Source organism: Ursus americanus, chromosome 5, assembly GCF_024610735.1.
Source record: "Ursus americanus isolate L20-20 chromosome 5, mUrsAme1.1.p, whole genome shotgun sequence".
NCBI lineage: Eukaryota > Metazoa > Chordata > Mammalia > Carnivora > Ursidae > Ursus > Ursus americanus.
The window spans coordinates 54,930,508-54,952,025 of NC_142131.1; the positions used below are offsets into that span (position 1 = coordinate 54,930,508).

The window sequence follows — 21,518 nt, forward strand, 5'->3', positions numbered from 1 at the left end:
TCTTGGCTTAGCTGTACAGTAGTTACACATCTCCACTGCCACTCCTGTGCAAGGTTCCAAGGGGCCCAAGTGATGTTTAATTTTCAATTTTTTCCCTGTTTTTTAAGTCCTGTTTTAATGAATTTGTTAAAATTGGAATTCAAACAAAAAACATGAAAAAAACACAAAAGCTGTGAACGATATGTTTATTTAATATAACTTTTTGTGTGCATAGAAACCATATAAGTAAAAAAGCATGAGATTACATAGGTGATTATATTACAAAAGGGAGGAAAATAACTAGTGTCTGTATATTGCATTCTGGATACAGTTCCAGGTATTGGTAAAGCTTTTTAAAAGAGACCTATTTCTCAAGCAGTGACCTGCCTCAGGGCAATGACTGCTCTCTCCTTCCCCATAGCCTTAGTATTTTTTGCCAAAAGGCCCAGATTTGAGTAAAGGGGAGCGCCGTGAGCGCAGGATCCGGGCATAAGGGCTGCAGTCTGTTGAGCTTTGGCAGGTGGGTGTTCTAGGAAGTAAATTTCGAAGAAACGGTTTCTTCCCTGGGGGCTGTTGGTTTGGTTGCTGGTTTTCCTGGTTGGCACCAAGGCGCTTTTTGGTAGAAGCCTGGCCTTGGAGTTTTAGTACAGTATGATACTGCTCTGCGATACATGCTGCCTTCTTCCGAAGGTCCAGTTTTACTAGCATCATGTTATTCTGCAGCTCAGCCAGGGTCTGATCCTAAGGAAGGTGAATAAAGTTAAAACAGTTTGGTCTGGTGTATTAGAGAAACTAAAGGGCAAGGTAATACATGCCATCTCCTACTTAGTTACTAACAACTGTTTTTACAAAGTTTAATTCTTTAAAGTTAGAGCTTATTGAATAGCGGGTATTTTCTCTAAGCCCCAAACGAATAGCACTGAATAGAAGGACAATTTCTAATATATGGCATGAGCTTGAATAAGTTTACTTAGACCTCCAAGAGCCCTAGTGCCTATGTATTAAGAGCTGTGTTTAGGGGCACCTGGTTGGCTCAGTCAGTAGAGCATGCGACTGAGCGCAGAGATTTGAGCCCCACGCTGAGTGCAGAGATTACCAGAAAGAAATAAACTTAAAAAAAAAAAAAAAGCTGTTTACTCTAAGTTTTTTTTTTCTTCACTCAAATCAGGGTGCATTTACTGACAGTTGTCATAGCTATCTTGTTAGTGTTTTGTCGTAGTGGTAATATAACGGTTTCTTAAACTCTATGCATTTTGGCTTTTTTTGTTTTTTAAATATAGTTTTATTTTTTTAAGTAGGCTCCACAACCAATGTGGGGCTCAAACTCATGACCCCGAGATAAGAGTCACATGCTTTACTGACTGAGCCAGCCAGGTACCCCTTAAAATCTACACTTTGGATGAAATATGATAATATCTACTTCCATAGGGTTGTTATAATAGAAATTGCTTATAAATTACTTAGCATAATACCTTGTACTTAGTAAATAATTTTATTTTGCAAAGAAGATAAACTACCCTCCCTCAGGACTAGCCCAAAAATCTCTGCCTTTTTCTGCTTCTCATTCTTCTTTCTGGAGTGGGCTGATGAGAGAGAAGGAGATATATAGCCCTAACCTGTTTGATTAAGATGTCATCACAAGTGGTCAAGGCTTGGCGAAGTTTTCCTGCCCCAGTGCTGTGGCAACAGGCTCTTTCTGCTGACTGGAGAGACTCACCCAGTTTCTGAAGCTCTGTCCGTAGCAGCCTTATATTCTGAAAAGTAGGAACCACATTGTGGCCAAGATCGACCAGGAGAATGAACTGAAGGAATTGGATAGCCGTTTGAAGAAAAGTAAAATTAGAAAGGCTAGTCAGCTAAATGAAGTAGACACTCTGCAGGACTGTGCACAAAAAAACAAAAACAAAAACCCTGGTCCTCCTAAACCACAGGTACAGGGTTGGAAGTTGCCTTAGGTAAGAGCCTGGTAACAGAGAAAGGTGTAAATTACCTTTTGGCCCTCCTCTAATTTTTTGTCCACATCAGTGGTAAAGGGCTTGGCTGAGGGTGGTGGTTCCAACATTTTCTGATACTTTCGTAGTTCTGAGGGAAGGAAACAAGAAACTTCAGTATGTAGGCTTTCTAGCCTTGGACATACCTCTTACCTAAATTAATAGTAGCTTGCAGCAAATATAAAAAGTGAGGCCATGTGCATCCTAGAGTGAAAGGTCAGGGGATGTACCTCAGAGTTGAGGAAATTATGGAGTTGGGAGTCTGGAGGCCAAAATTTGAAGAACAGTTCTCTGAACCACTCCAATGCTTTGTGCCCTCTCTCCTTCCTTACCTTCAGAGGTGGAGTTTAGCTCTGCTCTGCACTGTTCCAGTTTAGCTTTAACCTCATGGAGCTGCTGATTGGAGGCAGAAGCTGCCAACCTTTGTGACCGCCGAAGGGACAGTTCAGACCCTGATTGTTGAGGGGCTACTGGCTGCTGTCTGGCTTCGTGCAAAAGAGCTTCTAGTTCTTCAATTTTTTCATCCCGTTCCTAAGAGGGAAGCAGAGAGCACAGTTCCATCCAGAGTCAGACAAATCCTGCAGGAACGGATGACTGAACAGTGAACAAAACCTTCCCTGACAGTTATGCCTCAAAAGCCTGTTAGCAGGGTGCCTGGGTGGCTTAGTCGGTTAAGCATCTGACTTCAGCTCAGGTCATAATCTCCGGGTCCTGGAATCGAGCCCCATGTCAGGCTCTGCCCTCAGCAGGGAGGCTGCTTCTCCCTCTGCCTCTCCCCCTTGCTCATGCTCACTCTCTCTCTTTCAAATAAATAAATAAGTAAATAAAATCTTAAAAATAAGCCTGTTAGCACTTAAGCCATTTCCAGGTCAACCAACTCTTAATTCAAAGAATGACACCTATACAGTACTAAAAAGACTAGAAAAAAACTGAGTTACATATTCTTGCCCTACCAGAGTTTATAAAATCTATTTCCATCAGACAAGCTAGTGATGGGAATCAGTGGCTAGTTGGGGCTGCTTCAGGGCAACTCACCTGAAGCTCTTCTTGATAAAAACTTGTAAGTGACTCCTTGAGGATCTTTAGTTTCTCTTCATACATTTCCTCTAATAGTTCCTTCTGGGTGTCCAAATGTTCACTGTCAGAGGAGAAAAATGGATAAAGAAGATGGGGTTTATATATGTGCGCGCGTGCACACGCACACACACACACACACACACACACACACACACACAATGGAATGTTACTCAGCCATAAAGAATGAAATCTTGCTCTTTGCAATGACATGGACGGACTGAGAAAGTATGTTAAGTGAAATCAGATAAAGACAAAATACCATATGATTTCACTTTTATGTGGAATCTAAAAAACGAACCAAAACACAGACTTTTTTAAAAAACAGACTTAAATACAGAGAACAAACTGGTGGTTGCCAGAGGGCAGGGGGTGGGAGGAATGGGTGAAATAGCTAAAAGGAATTAAAAGGTAGAAACTTCCATTTATAAAATAAATAAGTCACAGAGATGAAAAGTAGAATATTAGGAATATAGTCAGTAACACTGTAATAATGTATGGTTGACAGATGGTGACTACACTTACTGTGGTGAACATTGAATAATGTATAGAATTGTCATATCTCTAGGTTGTACTTGTGGAACTAATGTGTGTCAATTATACTTCAATAATAAGTTTTTTTTAAAGATAGACTGAGTGGCGGGAGGGGCAACAGGAGAGGGAGACAGAGAGTCTAAAGCGGGGTGCGCGCCCAGTGCAGAGCTCGATGTGGGAGCTTCATCTCACGATCCTGAGATCGTGACCTGAGCCAAAATCAAGAGTCAGATGCTTAGCCACCTGAGTCACTCACGTGCCCCCATAATAAACTTTTTTTAAAAAAGAGAAGAGGTAAGGGAGTGAAGATTCTGAGGAGTTGGGAGGACAGGGCTTGAGGCACAACTCTATCCTAGTCCCTATTCCCCACCCTCTGGTCTAGTTGACAGACCCAGAGCGGTCACTCCAGCTGATACCTGCACCACTGTTCCCGTTGTTGCATCTGTTCCACCATCTCATTGCAAATCTCGTCACGGAGCTGCATCTCCAGCTGCAGCTTTTCCTGCCGTTCTTTACAAAGCAATGCTTTCATGGCTTCCACCACCTGCAGGAGCTCCTGGAGGGACACACAGTTCAGAAGTGATCTGAAGGTCCATGCCCTACAAAGGTAAAGGCCCACCTGGAAGACAGCGTGGAAAATATATAGCCATCAAGTTGCTACCCCAGAGCTTTCTTGCATTCTCACCTCCTTGCCATACATGGAGATGTCAACTTCATTTTCGATGTCATCATCAAGGCCTGGATCTGTCTTAGCTCCCATCTCTAAGCTGGGAGATGCCCGTAGACTGTGTTCCTTGATGAATGACTGTAGCAATGGGAATCCCAGGTGCACAGGTGGAGCATGCACAAGCTAGGTGGGGAGGAGGTGGGAAATCAATTGAATTCATAACTAGTCCCTAGTAGATTCCTTAAATAAAGGTACCAGCCCAAATTGAGCACAACCATTACACCTACAGCTTCTTACCTGGCTGGCAATGGCTGAGAACTTGGCCACATGAAGGGTCTCATCATAGGTAGATGCACAGGGATTCACATTGACAATCATGCAGGAGCGGCCTCGACCTGTGAAGAAGCCTTGGAATACTCGAGTCAACTTGCTGTCACGGAAGGGAACCAGGTTCTGTTTTGACCTAGCAGCGGATCAGAGAACAGAGCTGTGAGCACAATTCCAGCCCTTGGAGTATCCCAGCACCATCCCCAGTGAGAATCAGGAAGTCTCTTAGCAAACTGCAGTGCTCCAGACCATCCCAGCCCACGGCTTACAGTCAGAAGCTCACCGATTCTGCTGGTTTTGGCGCAGGGCAGCAATACAACGGCCCAAGGTGTGCAGAGAAGTATTAATGTTTCCTGCTTCCTTCAGCCGCTCGCCACTTTTCTGATCTTTGCAGCGCTCTGAGCCAGCCAGATCACAGAGGGACAACCTTGAATGATGGACAGGATCTGACATAAGGACCCCACATGTTATGAGCTTTCCAGCCCTTCATATAGCTCTGGGGAGGGGAGGACCCACCAAGGATCTCTGTACCCAAGGAAGCAGAGCAAGACTCTAACAGAAGTAATTCCCCTGAGGACCTCCCTTAACCCCTGCTTCCAGTACCATTTATGACCAAGAAGCCCACATTTCTTTTTTTTTTTTTTTTTTAAAGATTTTATTTATTTATGTGACAGAGAGACAGCCAGCGAGAGAGGGAACACAGCAGGCAAGTGAGAGAGGAAGAAGCAGGCTCCCAGCAGAGGAGCCCGATGTGGGACTCGATCCCGAAACGCCGGGATCACGCCCTGAGCCGAAGGCAGACACTTTAACGACTGCGCTACCCAGGCGCCCCAGAAGCCCACATTTCTAAATGGAAAAACTTACTCGCTGATTTTGGGGATGATATCCCCTTCCCCCTGAAGGTGCAGGATTCGTATTGAGAAGATGCTGTGACTGGAAATGAAGAAAAAAAGAAAAGTCACTGTGTATCTTCCATGACCAGGTGGAGGACTCTTGTTTCCTAGAACACAGTAAAAAGTTGACTCCCATAGCCCACTCACCTGCGGCTAGAGTTCTGGTTCAGATGGGTGCTGGCAAAGCTCTGGTTTTTACGACCCACTTTGAGCAGTTTCCAGGCCTCCTCAGCATCCTGAACGTGAATCCAGTTGAGATCTGAGGCAAAGAGAAAGGCATATAGAAGATGGGAGCACCTAACTTGTCCAGGTTTCTCCCAAATCCCGTTTCAGGGTTGTTGGCAGGCTCCCCACCTTCCCATACCTTTTACATAGGGATTGCCATTCTGATCTTCACAGAGCCGCAGAGTCTGCCTCTTGCGCTGTTGGCTAGGTGGTTCCAACAGGTCATAAAGCAGTTCATTGTAGATCTCAAAGAAGGAGATCCAGACAGAGAAGCGAATGTTTGCAGGGACACTCACAGGGGCAGTGTCTGGCTGTGCCCATCGGTGACTCGTTTCTGGGGAAGAAGCCCGTGTATAGGGCAACAGCTCTAGAGTAGTCCATCTCCCCTTTGGCCTGCGGTGGCCTTGGAAGGAGCAGCTTAGGCTGAAACCTCTGGTCTATACCCCTGGCAGCCGTTGGGAGCAAGGGAGTGGGTTTCTACTGTTACTTGGTACAAAGCCCAGTCATGGTACGTACCATCCAGCTGGCTACTGCTGGTCATATGACTGGAGGAGAGCCCAGCGATGCCACTGTCAAAGCTGGTGCTGGTACCCATCCGACCTTCAATGTAGACACTCCTCTTCAAGGAGGTGGACAGCTCCTCCTGGAGGGGCCCAGGGAGAAAATAAGCACAAAACTTTCCACAGATTTGTCCTCTTAGCCCCACCTCTGTGAACACCAGCACTTCACCTCTTGGAGGCCTCCATTTAGCAGGGCCAGTTTCTTCATTTCCTCCTGTCGGATCTGCTTGCTGTCTAGCCAGATTACCTCATTGAAGAGTACAGGCTTCAGATCAGGCGTTGGATGAAGTTGGCCTTGGAGGCTATTGAAGATCAGAGCCAAGGACCGGGGTAGGATCCCTCCATCCTTGATGGTACCTGGAAGCATGTGAAAGATGGACAGCTGAGCGCTCTTCCCAAATTGAAAGCATCAAAAGGCAAAGAAAACATCATCACAGGGGCACCTGGATGGCTCAGTTGGTTAAGCATCTGCCTTTAGCTTAGGTCATGATCCCAGGGTCCTGGGATAGAGTCCTGTGTTGGGCTCCTGATCAGTGGGGAGTCTGCTTCTCCCTCTCCCCTCTCCCCCTGCTCTTGCTCTCACTCTCTCTCCCTATCTTTCTCTCTCAAATGAATAAATAAAAAAAACTTAAACAAAACAAAAAGCATCATTATCCATCATTACAGGCCAATCAGCAATTCTGTGAGGCCTACTACTCACTCACCTTGAATTGTGTGGGTTTTCCCTGAGTTGGTGACTCCGTATGTGTAAATGAGCCAGTTCTGCCCTTTGAGTACATCCTTTACCATCTCCTTCACGGTCAGGTTGAAGAAGGATGCCTGTCCCACTTCTGGCCCAAAGATCTAGAGACAGACCCAATTTCTCAGAGGCCCATCCCTCATCTCCCACTTGCCTCCTGTACAGAGCCAGCAGATGTGTCCCTTTCTGGGTGACTGGCTCTGAAGCTTACTCAGGCAACCTCTTCCTGCAGTGCTGCCAGCTGCTCTCCAAACACTGAAGACTAAACCACTCTCTGCCAGTGCATCTTTCATCCAAATCAACAGATACTTCCAGGTACTATCAAGGATGGAGGGATTCTACCCCGGTCCTTGGCTCTGATCTTCAATAGCCTCCAAGGCCATTGTGTGTGTAGCAGCAGACTACACACACGATGCGACAACACAGTAATCACAAGTGTGGGCTTTGGAGATGGATAGTTCTAGATGCAAGGCCTAACTCTACCACCGACTAGCTACATGGATTCAGCAACATAACCTTCACTGAGTCACAGTATCCTTACCAGGAAGACAGGAACAAGAATGATAATAATAATGGAGATGTTGGGAATTAATGCACATAAAGTACTAGATGCACTGACTCGCACATGAGTCCCCCAAATTATGGACATGCATATATAAGGAACTCACAGTCAAGTAAAAAGCTTCCCCTCTAAATAGAGAATAAAGTTACCCCTAATATGTTGGTCCTTGTTCATAAACCAGTACCTCCATACCTGGGAAAAGGTGAATCTATGGGCAGCTTGTCCAATTCCCCGCTCATTGCTCTTCTGGGCAAAGGAATCCTTGGGTGCCTGTAGAACAAGGGTCTCCACATTCTCAATACGGACACAATCCTGAGAAGGGGTAAAAAAAAAAAAAAATCACAGAAGGAAAGCATACTGGGAACGTTTCCTGTATTGCATCATTCCATCTTAAATCCTCCCTCCTCAGACACTCACCTGATCTTCCTGTCGTTCCAACTCTGAAGGTAACAAGGGCCTAACTCTCAGGTATACTTTCACCTTCTCCGTACTATCCTCAGATGGAACCTGTGACAGAATTCCAGGCCGGAATCAGCAGTTACTTCCAAGCAGATGAGCAAACAGCATATTTCCAGAGATTCCTGCTAACATTATCCCCACTTCACCTCAAATGTCTGTATAGCTAGCTGCTCTACAGTTCCATAATCACTCCAACCCACAGGGGTTTTTCATTGCTTTATCACCCTTCACTGTCTTCAGTATCCTGGAAACATGGCCTGCCACACTGACTTTCTGAATCAGAACTGGTTAAGTAGTATGCAAATCAGCATGTGGTATTACAGCAAAACATAAGCACCTTGGAGGCAGACAAACCTAAATTTGAGGGGCGCCTGGGTGGCGCAGTCATTAAGCGTCTGCCTTCGGCTCAGGGCGTGATCCCAGCGTTATGGGATCGAGCCCCATATCAGGCTCCTCCGCTATGAACCTGCTTCCTCTCCCACTCCCCCTGCTTGTGTTCCCTCTCTCGCTGGCTGTCTCTATCTCTGTCACATAAATAAATAAAATCTTAAGAAAAAGAAAAAAAAAACACCTAAATTTGAGTTCCAATTCCATCATTTAGAAGTATGACATCTTGAACAAGTTTAGATTCTCTGCCTCTGTTTCCATATCTGTAGAATTGGGTTAATAATAGAACCCACTTCATTCACTCAACAGATGTTTAGAGATCTGCCTACTATGGCCTGGGAAATCTAAGGCTCTGGTTGTCCACAGTCAGGGACATTATCAAGGCTCCTGTTCTCATGAAATTTTCTCTATAAAAGAGGAGACTTTCTAGCAGAGTTGTTCTCAACCAATGCCATTTCCCTGCCAAGGGACATTTCGCTGTCAGGGGCAGTTTCTTGGTTGTCACAGTGGGAAGGAGCTAGTGACATCTAGTGGGTAGAGGCCAGGTATGCTGCTAAACATCTTAAAGTACAAGACAGTCCCCTAAAACAAACAATTATCTGGCCCCAAATGTTCATAATGCTGCAGCTGAGAAGCCCCAGCTTAGCATAAAGTCTCCATAAATGGAAGCTACAGTTGATATTGAAAACATACTTAATGGCAGTATGGTCTTGTGCAAATTATTTACACAACTAGGCCTCATGGGGAAGAAGATAGAACTATTAGCCTTCCCTTATAGGACTAAGAGTATGCACGTGAGAGTGGTTCATTAATGGAATGCAAATAATAGTTCTTATGGACACACAAATTTACATTTTTTTAACCTTTCGTGCTCTTAATTTTGAACTGATCTCTCAGACCCCTGGGACTGTTGTCTTTGACCTCATACTAATTCTGCATGGAATGGTAGGCTGAGGATATCACTTTCTGCTGCCAAGCCACTGTCCAACTCTTTTACCTGCTGCTTATCCTCCAGGGAGGTGGAGATGACCGAGCAGTCTGATATCAGGTCCTTGCGTACCACAGACCCTAAATCTGCAGCTGTGGACTCAAACATGGGGGAGACTACAACCTCCTCATCTGACAGCAAGCCGGCTGGCGGAGAAAGGATCCCTTGCGACATGACAGCAGGGGCAGCTTAGGTCTACAAAGAGACAAGAGTGGGTAGGGAGGAGAACCTTAAGGGACAGAAGGGGCTGCAAATTCTAGGTAAGAAATAATTTCCTTGCCCCAGGACACCTTCCTCTCGCTGCCTGAATTCCTACTCCCTTATCTCTTCAAAGGCCAGTACAGGGGTAGGGGATAAGAGAAGGAGTTAATCACGTAATCCAGTCTTAGGCATTTCCGACCGCCAAAAGGAATGAACAGATACCTCGCTCTAAAAGCAGCAGGCCACACTCTCATTAGGGTGCCTCGCCCACCGGTATCGAGGAGGTGGTATAGTTCCCTTGGGGTCCTTCTCCAACCTCACTCAGCCCCCAAGGGAGGACAGAGGTATTAAAAAAAGAAAAAAAAGGATGGCGGCACCTTCGCTTTCTAAAAGCCTATCCCGCGAGGGCAAGAACTGGTACCGCAGCTGGGCTCCGGCACAGCCGCAAACTCACCGAAGACGCGACACTCACTCTTCCTCTGGTACCGGCTCACACACCCTGCTGCCGAACCTGGACTTTCGCCGTCTGAGAGCACAGCTCCACCCACGAGGCGCACCTTTGTTACAGATACAATGTTTTAAATTACGCGCTGCGTTCGTTCGGCCAATCAGAGAGCGAAGCCTGCGGCTACCAATCAGCGCATGGAAGGGGGGTGGATAATACTGGTAGACCGTTTGCTCTGGCTTGACCTCTTCCTTCTCATGTGGGTCCGGGTTACCAACTGACAAGTTTGGAGTAAGGCCGCGTACAATTCTTCGCGCTTAACACTTTTCCTTGGACCCTAGGAACTTTTTTTCTAAGAAACCTAAAGGAAATTCTGAGGCTTCAGAGCCATCTTCTTTAGCATATTCCTTCCCAGGAGCACTCAAGAAGCCTGGTTTAGGGTTTGCTCATCCCGGTGGTTGGGACTACGTTTCCCAGGAGGCATCGCGAACAAACGCTCGGACTCTATTTCCCAGAGTTCCCGGGTATCGGCCGTACCAGACTGTCTTCCCTGAGGGGGTTGGAGACTTCAGGGCCAAGATGGCGGCAGGAACGGGTAGTAAGTATGTCTGCTGTTATTGCGTGGAAGGCCTTTTAGACCAGAGGCTAGGTACCAGCTTTCTGTCACTTGCTTGGGGATTAGGACCAATGATTGCCTAAGATCCCAGGGTCTTGAGAAACCTGCTCTCGACCGTATCGTGAAGACTAACGATTAGAGGCCCAGAAGTGTAGGGTGTTGTGTCTCAGGGAGGCTGCGGAGATTTGAGAGAAACAGCTCAGCGAATCCTTGCGTGTTTGGGAACTCTGCGGGGTGAGAGATAAAGGGGCTCAAGAGGCTTGTGTGTGCAGACGAGGAGATGCTGTAAGCCATAGGAGTAATGTCTCAAAGAGCCGTTCGTTTTCTGGCCAGCGTTTGTGAGGCCCGTGGTCTATCTCTCAAGAGAAATGGGGTGCTTTAACTCTTAGCTTTTTCGGACGCTAGGGAAATTGCGTTTTGTGCATCTCAGCCAGTTTCCTGTTTCGTACATTGAAAAGATCCTTTAGGTCCGACAGCTGCATAGGGGTGGAAGTACTGAGAGAAGTAAACAAGTTTATGCTAAGAAGGAGGCAGGGCCGTAGGCGCGGGGTGGGGGAGGGGAGTGGCTGCTCGGAATCCTGGGAAATAAGCCCTCGCGTTCTGATCCGAATCAAGTAGTCTTAAAAGTGGGCCTATCGGGAGAACTGCCTTATCTTACTCTGACGTTCTCCCCTGCCTTTTTAAAATAAGACAAGGTAGCCATGTCATTTGAAGAAGTAAGTTTTGTCAGATATTGAGAGCAATTTGAGGGGAATGAATAGTGATGGTATTTTAGTAGAGAGGTGAAAATCGAGATTCCGTTATAGTAACTCACTTTGTTCCTACAAGGTGGGATGTTTTGCATTAGGCTTTTAGTCCTCCCTTTGGGTCTTGGAACTGGTACCTCAGTGGTTGTTCTCTAAGACTTTTCTCCTTTTAGAACACAAGCTGCTGAGTACTGGCCCTACAGAGCCATGGTCCATCCGAGAGAAGCTCTGTTTAGCCTCTTCAGTTATGAGGAGTGGAGATCAAAATTGGTAAGGTATCTAAGATAGCTGCATTGTTGGGTCTTAGAAACTGTTGGGTATTTTTTTATTTACACTGGTGGATTCCTGTAGTTAATCATACTAGCATTTAAGCAGTATTTGTTTTTTAACAGCGTTGTTGAGGTTTGATTCCAGTAACATAAAATTAACGTAGTATATACACATAATTTAGTATATTCAGAGTTGTGTGATCATTATCACAGTCTAATTTTAGAACATTTTCGTTACTCCTAAAATAAGTCTCTTACCCCTTCCTTAACTGTCACTTTACAATCTCTCCACCTTGCAAATATCCACCCCCACCCTCAGGCAGGTAGATACTCAGTCTACTTTCTTTCTCTGTTGATTGCCTATTCTGAACATTTCATATAAATGGAATCCTATAATTTGAGGAACAGCTGAACTATTTTTTTTTAATTTTTTTAAAAATATTTATTTATTTATTTATTTTAGAGAGAGAGTGAGAGAGCATGCAAACAGGGGAACGGAGACAATCCTTAAGCAGACTTCCTCCTGAGCATGGAGCCTGACTCCGGGGTTGATTCCAGGACCCTGAGATCACCCTCTGAGCCGTAATCCAGAGTCAGAGGCTCAATGGACTGAGCCACCCAGGCGCCTCCAACTGAACTATTTTTTTTAAATGGCCTCATATTTTTTATATCCCCACAGGCAATGAGTGAAGGCCCTAATTTCTTTGTATGCCTGACAGCACTTACTGTGTGTCTTGCTAGTGGTTATGAGATGGTATCTCGTTGTGGTTTTGATTTGCATATTCCTGATTACTAACGTTGAGCATCTTTTCATGTGCTTGTTGGTCATTTGTATCTCTTTAGAAAAATCTCTGCTCCGATCATTTGGATTCTTTTTTTTTTTTTTAAGATTTTATTTATTTATTGAGAGAGAGACAGAGAGAGAGAGAGAGAGCATGAGTAGGGGAGAGGAGGAAAAGGGAGAGGCAGATGGAGAAGCCGAGTCCCTGCTGAGCAGCGATTCCCAGGACCCAGGTTCCGCACCTGAGTAGAAGGTAAACGCTTAGCTGACTGAGCCACACAGGTGCCCCTATCCTCTGGATTCTTTATATTATTACTATTACTGAGTTTTAAGCATTCTTTGTATATTCTGGACACAAATTGCTTGACAGATAATTTGCAAATATTTCTATTTTGTATGTTGTCTTTTTTACTTACTTGACATATCATTTACAACACAAAAATTTCAATTTTGATATGTCTAGTTTATTTTTTTTCTTCTGTTGCTTATGCTTTTGGTGTCATAGCTAAGAAACCATTTACTTCTGCGTTTTCTTTTCAAAGCTTTATAGTTTTAGTTCTACACATTTAGGTCTATGATCCTTTTTAGTTATTTATTTATTTATTTTTTAAGTAGGTTTGACTCCCAACTGGGGGCTAGAACTCACAACCCTGATATCTGGGGTTGCATGCTGTGCTGACTGAGCCAGCCAGGCACCCCATTTTGAGTTAATTTTTGTGTATGTTGTAAGGCAGAGGTCTCTTTTGCACATAAATATGTCCCAGTATCCAGTATTTGTTAACAACACTATTCTTCCTCTATTAATATTGTCTTGGCACTTAGTATTTCTTTCTATGGACCATAAAGTAGAACTATGGTTTCCAGTGTTTTTTTTACTTCTAGTGCATACCCTTTTATTTATTTATTTAAAAAAATTTTATTTTTTCTCCCTTTGTTTTTTAAATTTTTTATTTAAATTCAATTAATTAACATACAATGTGTTCTTGGTTTCAGAGGTAGAGGTCATTGATTCATCAGTGGTCTGTAATACCCAGTGCTCATTACATCAGGAGCCCTCCTTAATGTCCATCACCCAGTTCCCCATCCCCCCACCCGCATCCCCTCCAGTAAGCTCAGTTTGTTTCCTGTGATTAAGAGTCTCTTATGGTTTGTCTCCCTCTCTGATTTCATCTTGTTTTTATTTTTTCCTCTCTTCCCCTATGATCCTCTGTTTTGTTTCTTAAATTCCACATATGAGTGAGATCATATGATAATTGTCTTTCTCTGTTTGACAAGATTTATTTTAGAGAGAAAGAAAGAAAGCGCCCACTGGGAAGGGGAGGGGCAGGGAGACCCTTAAGCCTACTACTCTGTGCTGAGTGGAGCCCCACGTGGGGCTCCATCTCATCAGGCCCGAGATCACAACCTGAGCTGAAAAACCAAGAGTCAGACACTTAGCTGACTGCACCACCCAGGCGCCCCTCTTTTATTTTTTATTTATTTATTTATTTTTAAAGATTTTATTTATTTATTCGACAGAGATAGAGACAGCCAGTGAGAGAGGGAACACAAGCAGGGGGAGTGGGAGAGGAAGAAGCAGGCTCATAGTGGAAGAGCCTGAGGTGGGGCTCGATCCCGGATCGCCGGGATCACGCCCTGAGCCGAAGGCAGACGCTTAACCGCTGTGCCACCCAGGCGCCCCCCCTTCTTTTATTTTTAACATTTGTCTATTTTTCCTCAGGATCTAATGATGCCTTTTTTTTTTTTTTTAAGTAATATCTACACCCAGGGTGGGGCTTGAACTCCTGACTCCGAGATCAAGAGTTCCATGCTCTATTAAGCCAGCCAGGCGCCCCTAAGGCATCTTTTAATTGTCCTAAGCCTTATAATTACTTAATATTCAAATTTGTGTCTATGTGGTACATCTCTACTACTTTAATCATTCAAATGAGTTTACCGAGACACCATTGTTGGTCACACTTAGCATTTCTGCAGCCTTACATATTTTTCAAATAACTTTTTTTTTTTAAAGATTTTTTTTTATTCATTTGAGAGAGAAAGATAACGAACAAGCAGGGTCCCTGGAGAGGCAGGCTCCCTGCTCAGCAGTGGGCCTCCATCCCAGGACCTCAAGATCGTGACCCTAAGGAAGGCAGCTGCTTAACCAACTGAGCCACCCAGGCACCCCCTCAAATAACTTTTTAAAGGTGAAATCCGGATATCCTAGGTAATAGCTGTTCTTGAACCAAATTAAATGGTAAACCCCAGGACAAAATGAATCACACTAATTTGATAAATATCAGGTTAAAAATAGTATAAGAACACTTAAGTAAAAATGGAGTTTTATTTATTTTTTTAAAAATATTTAGAGAGGGAGTGAGTGGGGGGAAGGGGAGAGGGAGAGGGAGAGGGACATGCAGACTCTGCACAGAGCATGGAGCCCCACACAGTGCTGAGTCTCACAACCCTGAGATCATGACCTGAGTGGAAATCAAGAGTTGGACACTTAACTGACTGAGCCACCCAGGTGCCCCAAAACTTTGAAATTTTAGGGGCGCCTGGGTGGCTCAGTCGTTAAGCGTCTGCCTTTGGCTCAGGGCCTGATCCCAGGGTCCTGGGATCGAGCCCTGCATGGGGCTCCCTTCTGTGCTGGGAGCCTGCTTCTTCCTCTCCCACTCCCCCTGCTTGTGTGCGCTCTCTTTCTCTGTCAAATAAACAAAATCTTAAAAAAAAAACCCAAACTGGTACTCTATTGATGGACATTTGCTAATACAGATATAACCTTGCATAGTTACATACTAACTGAAAGCAGAATTATTGGGTCAAAGAATATATGTGTTCGTAGTGTTTGATAAATATTTCAAATTGCCCTACGCAGAGGTTGTTTCGATTTATAATCCCATCAGTTAATATATCAGAATGCCTCTTTTTCTGTGTCCTGGTTGTTAGATATTTTTGATCTTTGACAGTATTGTAAAAGGTGAGAAATAGTTCTCATCCTTTTCATTTACATTTATCTTATGGTGAGTGAAGTTAAATATCTTCTTGTGTTAAAGAGCCACTTGTATTTATTTTTTTGTGTGAACTGCTTTTTCCCATTTTTCTGCTTATTAGTCTTTCTCTTTAATTGGGGGAGGACTCATTATACATCAGGGAAATTAGCCATTTGTTTGAACTATGAGATGCATTTATTTTTTTTTAAACCAGTGTGCCATTTGTCTTTGCTTATAGCAACATTTTTACATTAGACTTTTATTTATTTATTTATTTTAAAGACTTTATTTATTTATTTGACAGAAAGAGAGAGCCAGCAAGAGAGGGAACACAGGCAGGGGAGTGGGAGAGGAAGAAGCAGGCTCCCAGCAGAGGATCCTGATGTGGGACTTGATCTCAGAACGCTGGGATCATGCCCTGAGCCGAAGGCAGACGCTTAACAACTGTGCCACCCAGGCGCCCCACATAAAGACTTTAAAAATGTAGTTTACTTATTAATTTTTTTAACAGTTCCTAGATTTTGTGACCTATTTAGGAAGTTCTACCCTAGTCTGAGATTATAAAATAATTCTGTGATTTCTTCTAGTACTTTCATGGTTAAATTTTTTTTTTTAATATTTAAATTGTTGATTCATTTGGGGCTTTTCTTGGTCTAAGGTGTAAATTATGGATCAAACTTTATTTTTTGCTGATAGCTAACCATATAATTATTTAATTTATAAAGGAAAAGAGCTGTGTAATACCATTATCTCAAAACGAAATTTAAAAACATTTTTCTGGGGCGCCTGGGTGGCTCAGTCGTTAAGCGTCTGCCTTTGGCTCAGGGCGTGATCCCAGAGTCCTGGGATCGAGCCCCACATCAAGCTCCTCCGCTGGGAGCCTGCTTCTTCCTCTCCTACTCCCCCCGCCTGTGTTCCCTCTCTCACTGACTATCTCTCTCTCTGTCAAATAAATAAAAACAACAACAACAAAAAAAAAACATTTTTCTTTCTAAAGTTACGTAGCTTTTTGGGACTCCTGGGTGGCTCAGTTGGTTAAGTGTCTGCCTTTAGCTTGGGTCATGGTCTCGGAGTCCTGGGATCGAGCCCCGCATCGGGCTCCCTGCTCAGCAAGGAGCCTGCTTCTTCCTGTCCCTCTGTCCCTTCCCCCAACTTATGCTCTTTCTCTCCCCACCCCCCCAATAAATAAATAAATAAAGTCATTAAAAAAATAAAGTTACGTAGTTTTTCAATCACATAGAGAAGTGTGGAGAATAATATATAGAGTATCCATGTACCCAGCCTGGATTTAATAAATCTTAATATTTCGTCATGCTTTTTTTGGATCTTTTTCAAGATTTAAAAATTTTATTTGAGAGAGATCGAGTGAGCACATGTGAGCAGGGAAAGGAGCAGAGGTAGAAAGAGAATCTCAGGCAGGCTCTGAACTCAGCGGGGGGCTCAATCTCAGATCCCTCAGACCAAGACCTGAGATGAAATCAAGAGTTGGACGCTCAACTGACTGAGCCACCCAGACGCCCATCTTTGGATCTTTTTAAAGAAATAAATATAGATAAAATTAAAGCCACATACTCTTCCTTGATCCCATTCTAGTCCTTTTCTTATTTTTGCCTGTTTTTTTTTTTTTGTCTTTACAACCTTTTAAACAGTTGTATGATTACATCATAGTAAAAAATTGTGTCTTTTTTTCTGTTAATATTATGTGGTACATGTTTTCCTTTTAACTACATACATTTTTAAATTATTTTTATGGTCTATTTAACATTTTGTAGAGGTGAAATACCATAGGTTAAACATCCCTTGCAGGCATTTAGGAAAAACCTAACTGTTCGTCAGTCTGGTCAAGTCTGCATGGTGCTTTCTTCTTGGTACTTCCTTCTTTGTTAGATTATTTTTTAATAATATATTCCTAGGAGCTGTATTAGTGGATCAAAAGATAGCTTTTTACTCTGGAATATAGTAGAGATTGCTTTTCAAAAGACATATCTCTTGTAAAAGAACCAAAATCAACATAAAAATACTTGCCCAAATGAACAGAAATAATAATGTACTAGGTTCTAATACCTTCACTTCACCCAGGAAATACATCACCTCGGAAAACTGTTTCACAGGGCCCCTGGGTGGCTCAGATGGTTGGGTGTCTGCCTTCAGCTCAGGTCATGATCTCCAGGTCCTGGGATCAAGCCCCACGTGCTCTCTTTGCCTCTCTCTCTGTCTCAAATGAATAAATAAAATCTTTAAAAAAAGAGAAAAAAAGAAAATTGTTTCACAATGATTCTTTCCCTCTGAATGAAATTTTTTTTTTTTTTTTAATTGTCAGAGAGCACAAGCACAGGAGGTTTAGGGGGAGAAGCAAGGCTCCTCACTAAGCAAGGAGCCTGATGCTGGGCTGGATCCCAGGACCCTGGGATCATAACTCGGGATCCAAAGGCAGACACTTAATCAAATGAGCCACCCAGGGGTCTCCCCTCTAAATGAATTTTAAGTGGTTGTGTTATTTTCCATTGTCACATATTTCAGAATACTTCCTGGTGGCAGTTTATCATTCTAAATTTTGTACTCCAAACCTTGAACTCTTAGCATACCTCCCCCCACCGCCCTTTTTTTTCTTCCTATTTAGTGTGTAATAGGCTTTTCTCATTTTGTTTAGGGTATCAGTTAGTAGAGCAATCAAGCCGTTTGCAGAACCTGGCCGCCCTCCAGACTGGTTCTCTCAAAAAGTAAGTTCCCAAGCAAGTGCTCTTTTAGAGCAGTCTTAGAGATGTGAAGTGGGTTCTCTTCCAGGCCCTGCCATTTAATCACAAGGCTTTTATACCTTGAAGAGGAAGCATAGTTGAGAATACCTTTTCATTTTTCCCACTGTTTGCCAATCAACACACTATTGCCATGTGTGTTCATGTTATAAACTTTTATTATCTGTGTAACATAACATGTAAGAGTCTAAGCTTGGGAGTTAGAAGACCTGGGTTTAATATGACTTCACTTAGCATCTTTGGACCGGGATTCTGTTTTCTCATTCGTAAAGTAGAGATAAAAGTTGCTTCATGATTGTTTTAAAGTTTTAGTCAAGGTAATACTTATAAAGCACTTAGCACAGTGCCTTGCATATGGTAATTACTCAGTACATATTAACTATAAATATTGGCTTTTGGGTTGTTTTTCCCCAAATATACGAATTCTAGGTCAGAAGACTCCTTTTCTCTGTCCTGGTATTGAGTTTTTTGGTTTTTTTTTTTTTTTAAGATTTTATTTATTTGAGAGAGACATCACGAGCAGTGGGGAGGGGTAGAGGGAGAAGCAGACTCTGCTGAGCAGGGAGCCTGATGTGGGACTTGATCCCAGGACCTGAGCTGGGATCATAACCTGAGCTGAAGACAGATGCTTAACCAACTGAGCCACCCAGGTGCCCCCTGGTATTGAGTATTTTTAACTGAATGACCGCAGAGTAATTTGCCCTCCTAGAAACCACTCATATCTTACATGTAGTTTTTTCGCTAAGCCTTAGTCTGATATGGTAAAACTTTGAAAGGTTGCTCCTTTCCAGTCTTGCTCATCATTTTTTTACTTTTTTTCCCATAGCATTGTGCTTCCCAGTACTCAGAGCTTCTAGAGACCACTGAGACCCCAAAGTGAGTACAAAGCCAGGCATTCAAGCCTCATCTCTTTAGTGGAAAATGTTCACTTGGTTTATATCTATTAATATTACTGTTTTATATATCTGGTTTATATCTATTAATATTACTGGGTGATTAAAAATAGAGCAGAAGCTGTCTATGGTTAAATGGTGGAGAGGCTCAAAGAAAGCAATTGGGAGTGAGAACAGATGTTCTCTTATTCAAATGTATGTGTTTGTTTTTAAATGTTCTACAGACGGAAACGGGGTGAAAAGGGAGAAGTGGTCGAAACCGTTGAAGATGTCATTGTTCGGAAATTGACTGCTGAACGAGTTGAGGAACTAAAGAAAGTGATAAAGGAAACCCAAGAAAAATACAGGTACTTATCAGAGAGAATACTAAGTGGTTGGGAGAGACCAAAAGGGCTGACTTCTTAAACTGGTCAGAATTTTTTGACCAAAAAACCCAGTTAACTTATTTCTCTTTCTAGACGGCTGAAAAGAGATGCAGAACTAATTCAAGCTGGGCACATGGACAGCAGACTGGATGAGCTTTGCAATGACATTGTGATGTGGGTTATATTGTTCTTCCTTTTGTACACCTTTCTCTTGTTTTACCGCCTTTTCACCTTAAGTAATCTGGCTTATCTCCTCCATCTGCCATCTCTTTAGACTTGAGTGATTCTGGAAGGGAAAAGCTGCAGAGTGGCCTAGTAGCTGGGAGGGGGGAGTGAGTTGTAGAAGGTAATGTGATGGAATATTTCCATGTGAAGACATAACTTAGTTATAGCTTGAAAGGTGGGTTTGCCTATGAAGAACTGGTAGTTAGGCAGTACACTAAAAATTTTCCCATTTTGGGGGTGCCTGGCTGGCCAATCAGTAGAGGTTGCAACTCTTGATCTTGGGGTTGTGGGTTCGAGCCCCACATTGGGTGTAGAGATTACCTAAAAGTGAAATCTTAAAAAAAATTAAAAAAACATTTCCTATTCTTCTGGTAAGGATTCTTTTTAGGCCTTTCCTCCAGAAAGTGCTAGCCTGGCAAAAAATTTCCTTGTGAGGGCACTGTGACCTACGGAGGAACTAGAGCTGGCTAGGATCTTACTCTTACTTCCCTCTTTAGGAAAAAGAAATTGGAGGAAGAGGAGGCTGAAGTAAAGAGGAAGGCTACGGATGCTGCATATCAGGGTAAGCCGAACCTTGTGACTCTGTTTAACAATTTAACTATACAGTACTGCATGCTAGTAACAGTTGAAGACTACGTTGTAAGATAGAATCCATTGATACCGATTTTCTTGTGCACTTTTCTGTGTCCTCTTTACCAGTATAAAAACATCCTTTTATATCCAGGAAGAAACTGTTGGAAAATGAGTTCTGCTCAGTTCTCACTAGACTTTGAGTCCTTTTAGGATACAAAGGCTTTATAATATAGATGTTGAACATCATTAAGTTTTTAGAATTCAAAGCTCTGTAAAAAGAATTAAGAATAGCCCACTCATTGGGTAAGAACTTAAGTGTTTGTAAGCCTAGGAATACATGGTCTGAGCCACCCAGCGAGGTCTTTCCCTCTTGTTAAAAGCAGAAACTTAATAACTTGTTGAAGAGGACATTGAGGACTGTTTAAACCACTTTCCTACTTCAAGTCCCTTTGAGATAGTTCAGTGAGTTTGCTTAGTGTGAGAATTACACTTAGGAAAAACGAGTTTAAAAAGTTACCTGTCTTCCAGAAGTGTTAAAGATTTCTAATCCAGACTCATAATGCTGCTTTAATTATGCAGCATCCCCATTTGTCCTTTGTTATAACAGAGTAGCGTCTACTTTCATTTATTTAATCCTGAAGACTTAGTAATTGTTGTCTTTTATGTTCTAGCTCGTCAAGCAGTAAAAACACCACCTCGGAGATTACCCACTGTGATGGTCCGCTCTCCTATAGATTCTGCCTCCCCAGGAGGTGATTATCCACTTGGAGACTTGACTGCAACCACTATGGAAGAGGCCACCTCTGGAGTGAGTATATTTTCATCTGCAGGAATTGATCAGCAAAGGGGCAATAAGCCAGCAGAGAGCTGAGTGATGAGGAAACCACTTTTGGCCTAGAGACATTTTCCTCTCTTGGTCTGAATGCTAAAGACTTAATTTACCATGTTCTGTGCTCTAAGATAAGGATGGACCTAAAAATGTTGAGCCTTTTGACCTTTTGGGAGATAGGTAAAATATTACGTTAAGGAGTTGTTTGTAAGTAAACTAGTCTTATAAAATTCCTGCAGAAGTAAGCGATAGTTTTCTTGTAAACAGAATATTGGTAGTGATTAAGCAGATTGTAAAAGGCAGGTTGGGTGGAATGTTTGGGTCATTGTGGGTTTGAGTGGGTGGAAGAGAAAAAACTGGGGGAAGAAAGGAGTGGCTGAGAGCAGGAGGGGTAGAGGGTTTCTGGGCAATTTCACTCAGGACTAATAAAGTAATAGTTAGACACACTAACCCATCCAGATTAGT

General features: G+C 43.1%; 2 protein-coding genes across 9 annotated transcripts in view; one reads left to right on the plus strand and one right to left on the minus strand.

Moving 5' to 3' along the window:
* Positions 1-171: 171 nt before the first annotated feature.
* KIF20A (kinesin family member 20A) lies at positions 172-10,154 on the minus strand. The gene is made up of 19 exons (XM_045794605.2): positions 10,041-10,154; positions 9,395-9,580; positions 7,969-8,058; positions 7,744-7,863; positions 6,955-7,093; positions 6,420-6,607; positions 6,207-6,333; positions 5,830-6,024; positions 5,613-5,724; positions 5,437-5,505; positions 4,856-4,999; positions 4,543-4,708; positions 4,264-4,428; positions 3,995-4,134; positions 3,006-3,108; positions 2,303-2,501; positions 1,970-2,061; positions 1,596-1,733; positions 172-720 (listed from the first exon to the last, which is right to left on the minus strand). Exons 2-19 carry the CDS (start codon positions 9,557-9,559, stop codon positions 403-405), a joined length of 2,670 nt encoding a protein of 889 aa, XP_045650561.1. The 5' UTR covers positions 9,560-9,580; positions 10,041-10,154; the 3' UTR covers positions 172-402.
* A 278-nt stretch (positions 10,155-10,432) lies between these two features.
* Positions 10,433-21,518, plus strand: part of BRD8 (bromodomain containing 8) — a 31,422-nt gene continuing 20,336 nt past the window's right edge. For 4 of the 8 annotated variants that reach the window (XM_045794598.2, XM_045794599.2, XM_087862234.1 and 1 more), the window contains exons 1-8: positions 10,472-10,629; positions 11,567-11,663; positions 18,066-18,135; positions 18,995-19,044; positions 19,286-19,408; positions 19,520-19,600; positions 20,149-20,213; positions 20,896-21,032. In XM_045794598.2, the coding sequence (XP_045650554.2) occupies positions 10,611-10,629; positions 11,567-11,663; positions 18,066-18,135; positions 18,995-19,044; positions 19,286-19,408; positions 19,520-19,600; positions 20,149-20,213; positions 20,896-21,032 (642 nt within the window). In that variant the 5' untranslated portion in view covers positions 10,472-10,610. Of the gene's footprint in view, positions 10,634-11,566; positions 11,669-18,065; positions 18,136-18,994; positions 19,045-19,285; positions 19,409-19,519; positions 19,601-20,148; positions 20,214-20,895; positions 21,033-21,518 lie in introns of all 8 variants that reach the window. The other 4 variants (XM_087862232.1, XM_087862231.1, XM_087862233.1 and 1 more) reach the window with 4 other exon arrangements.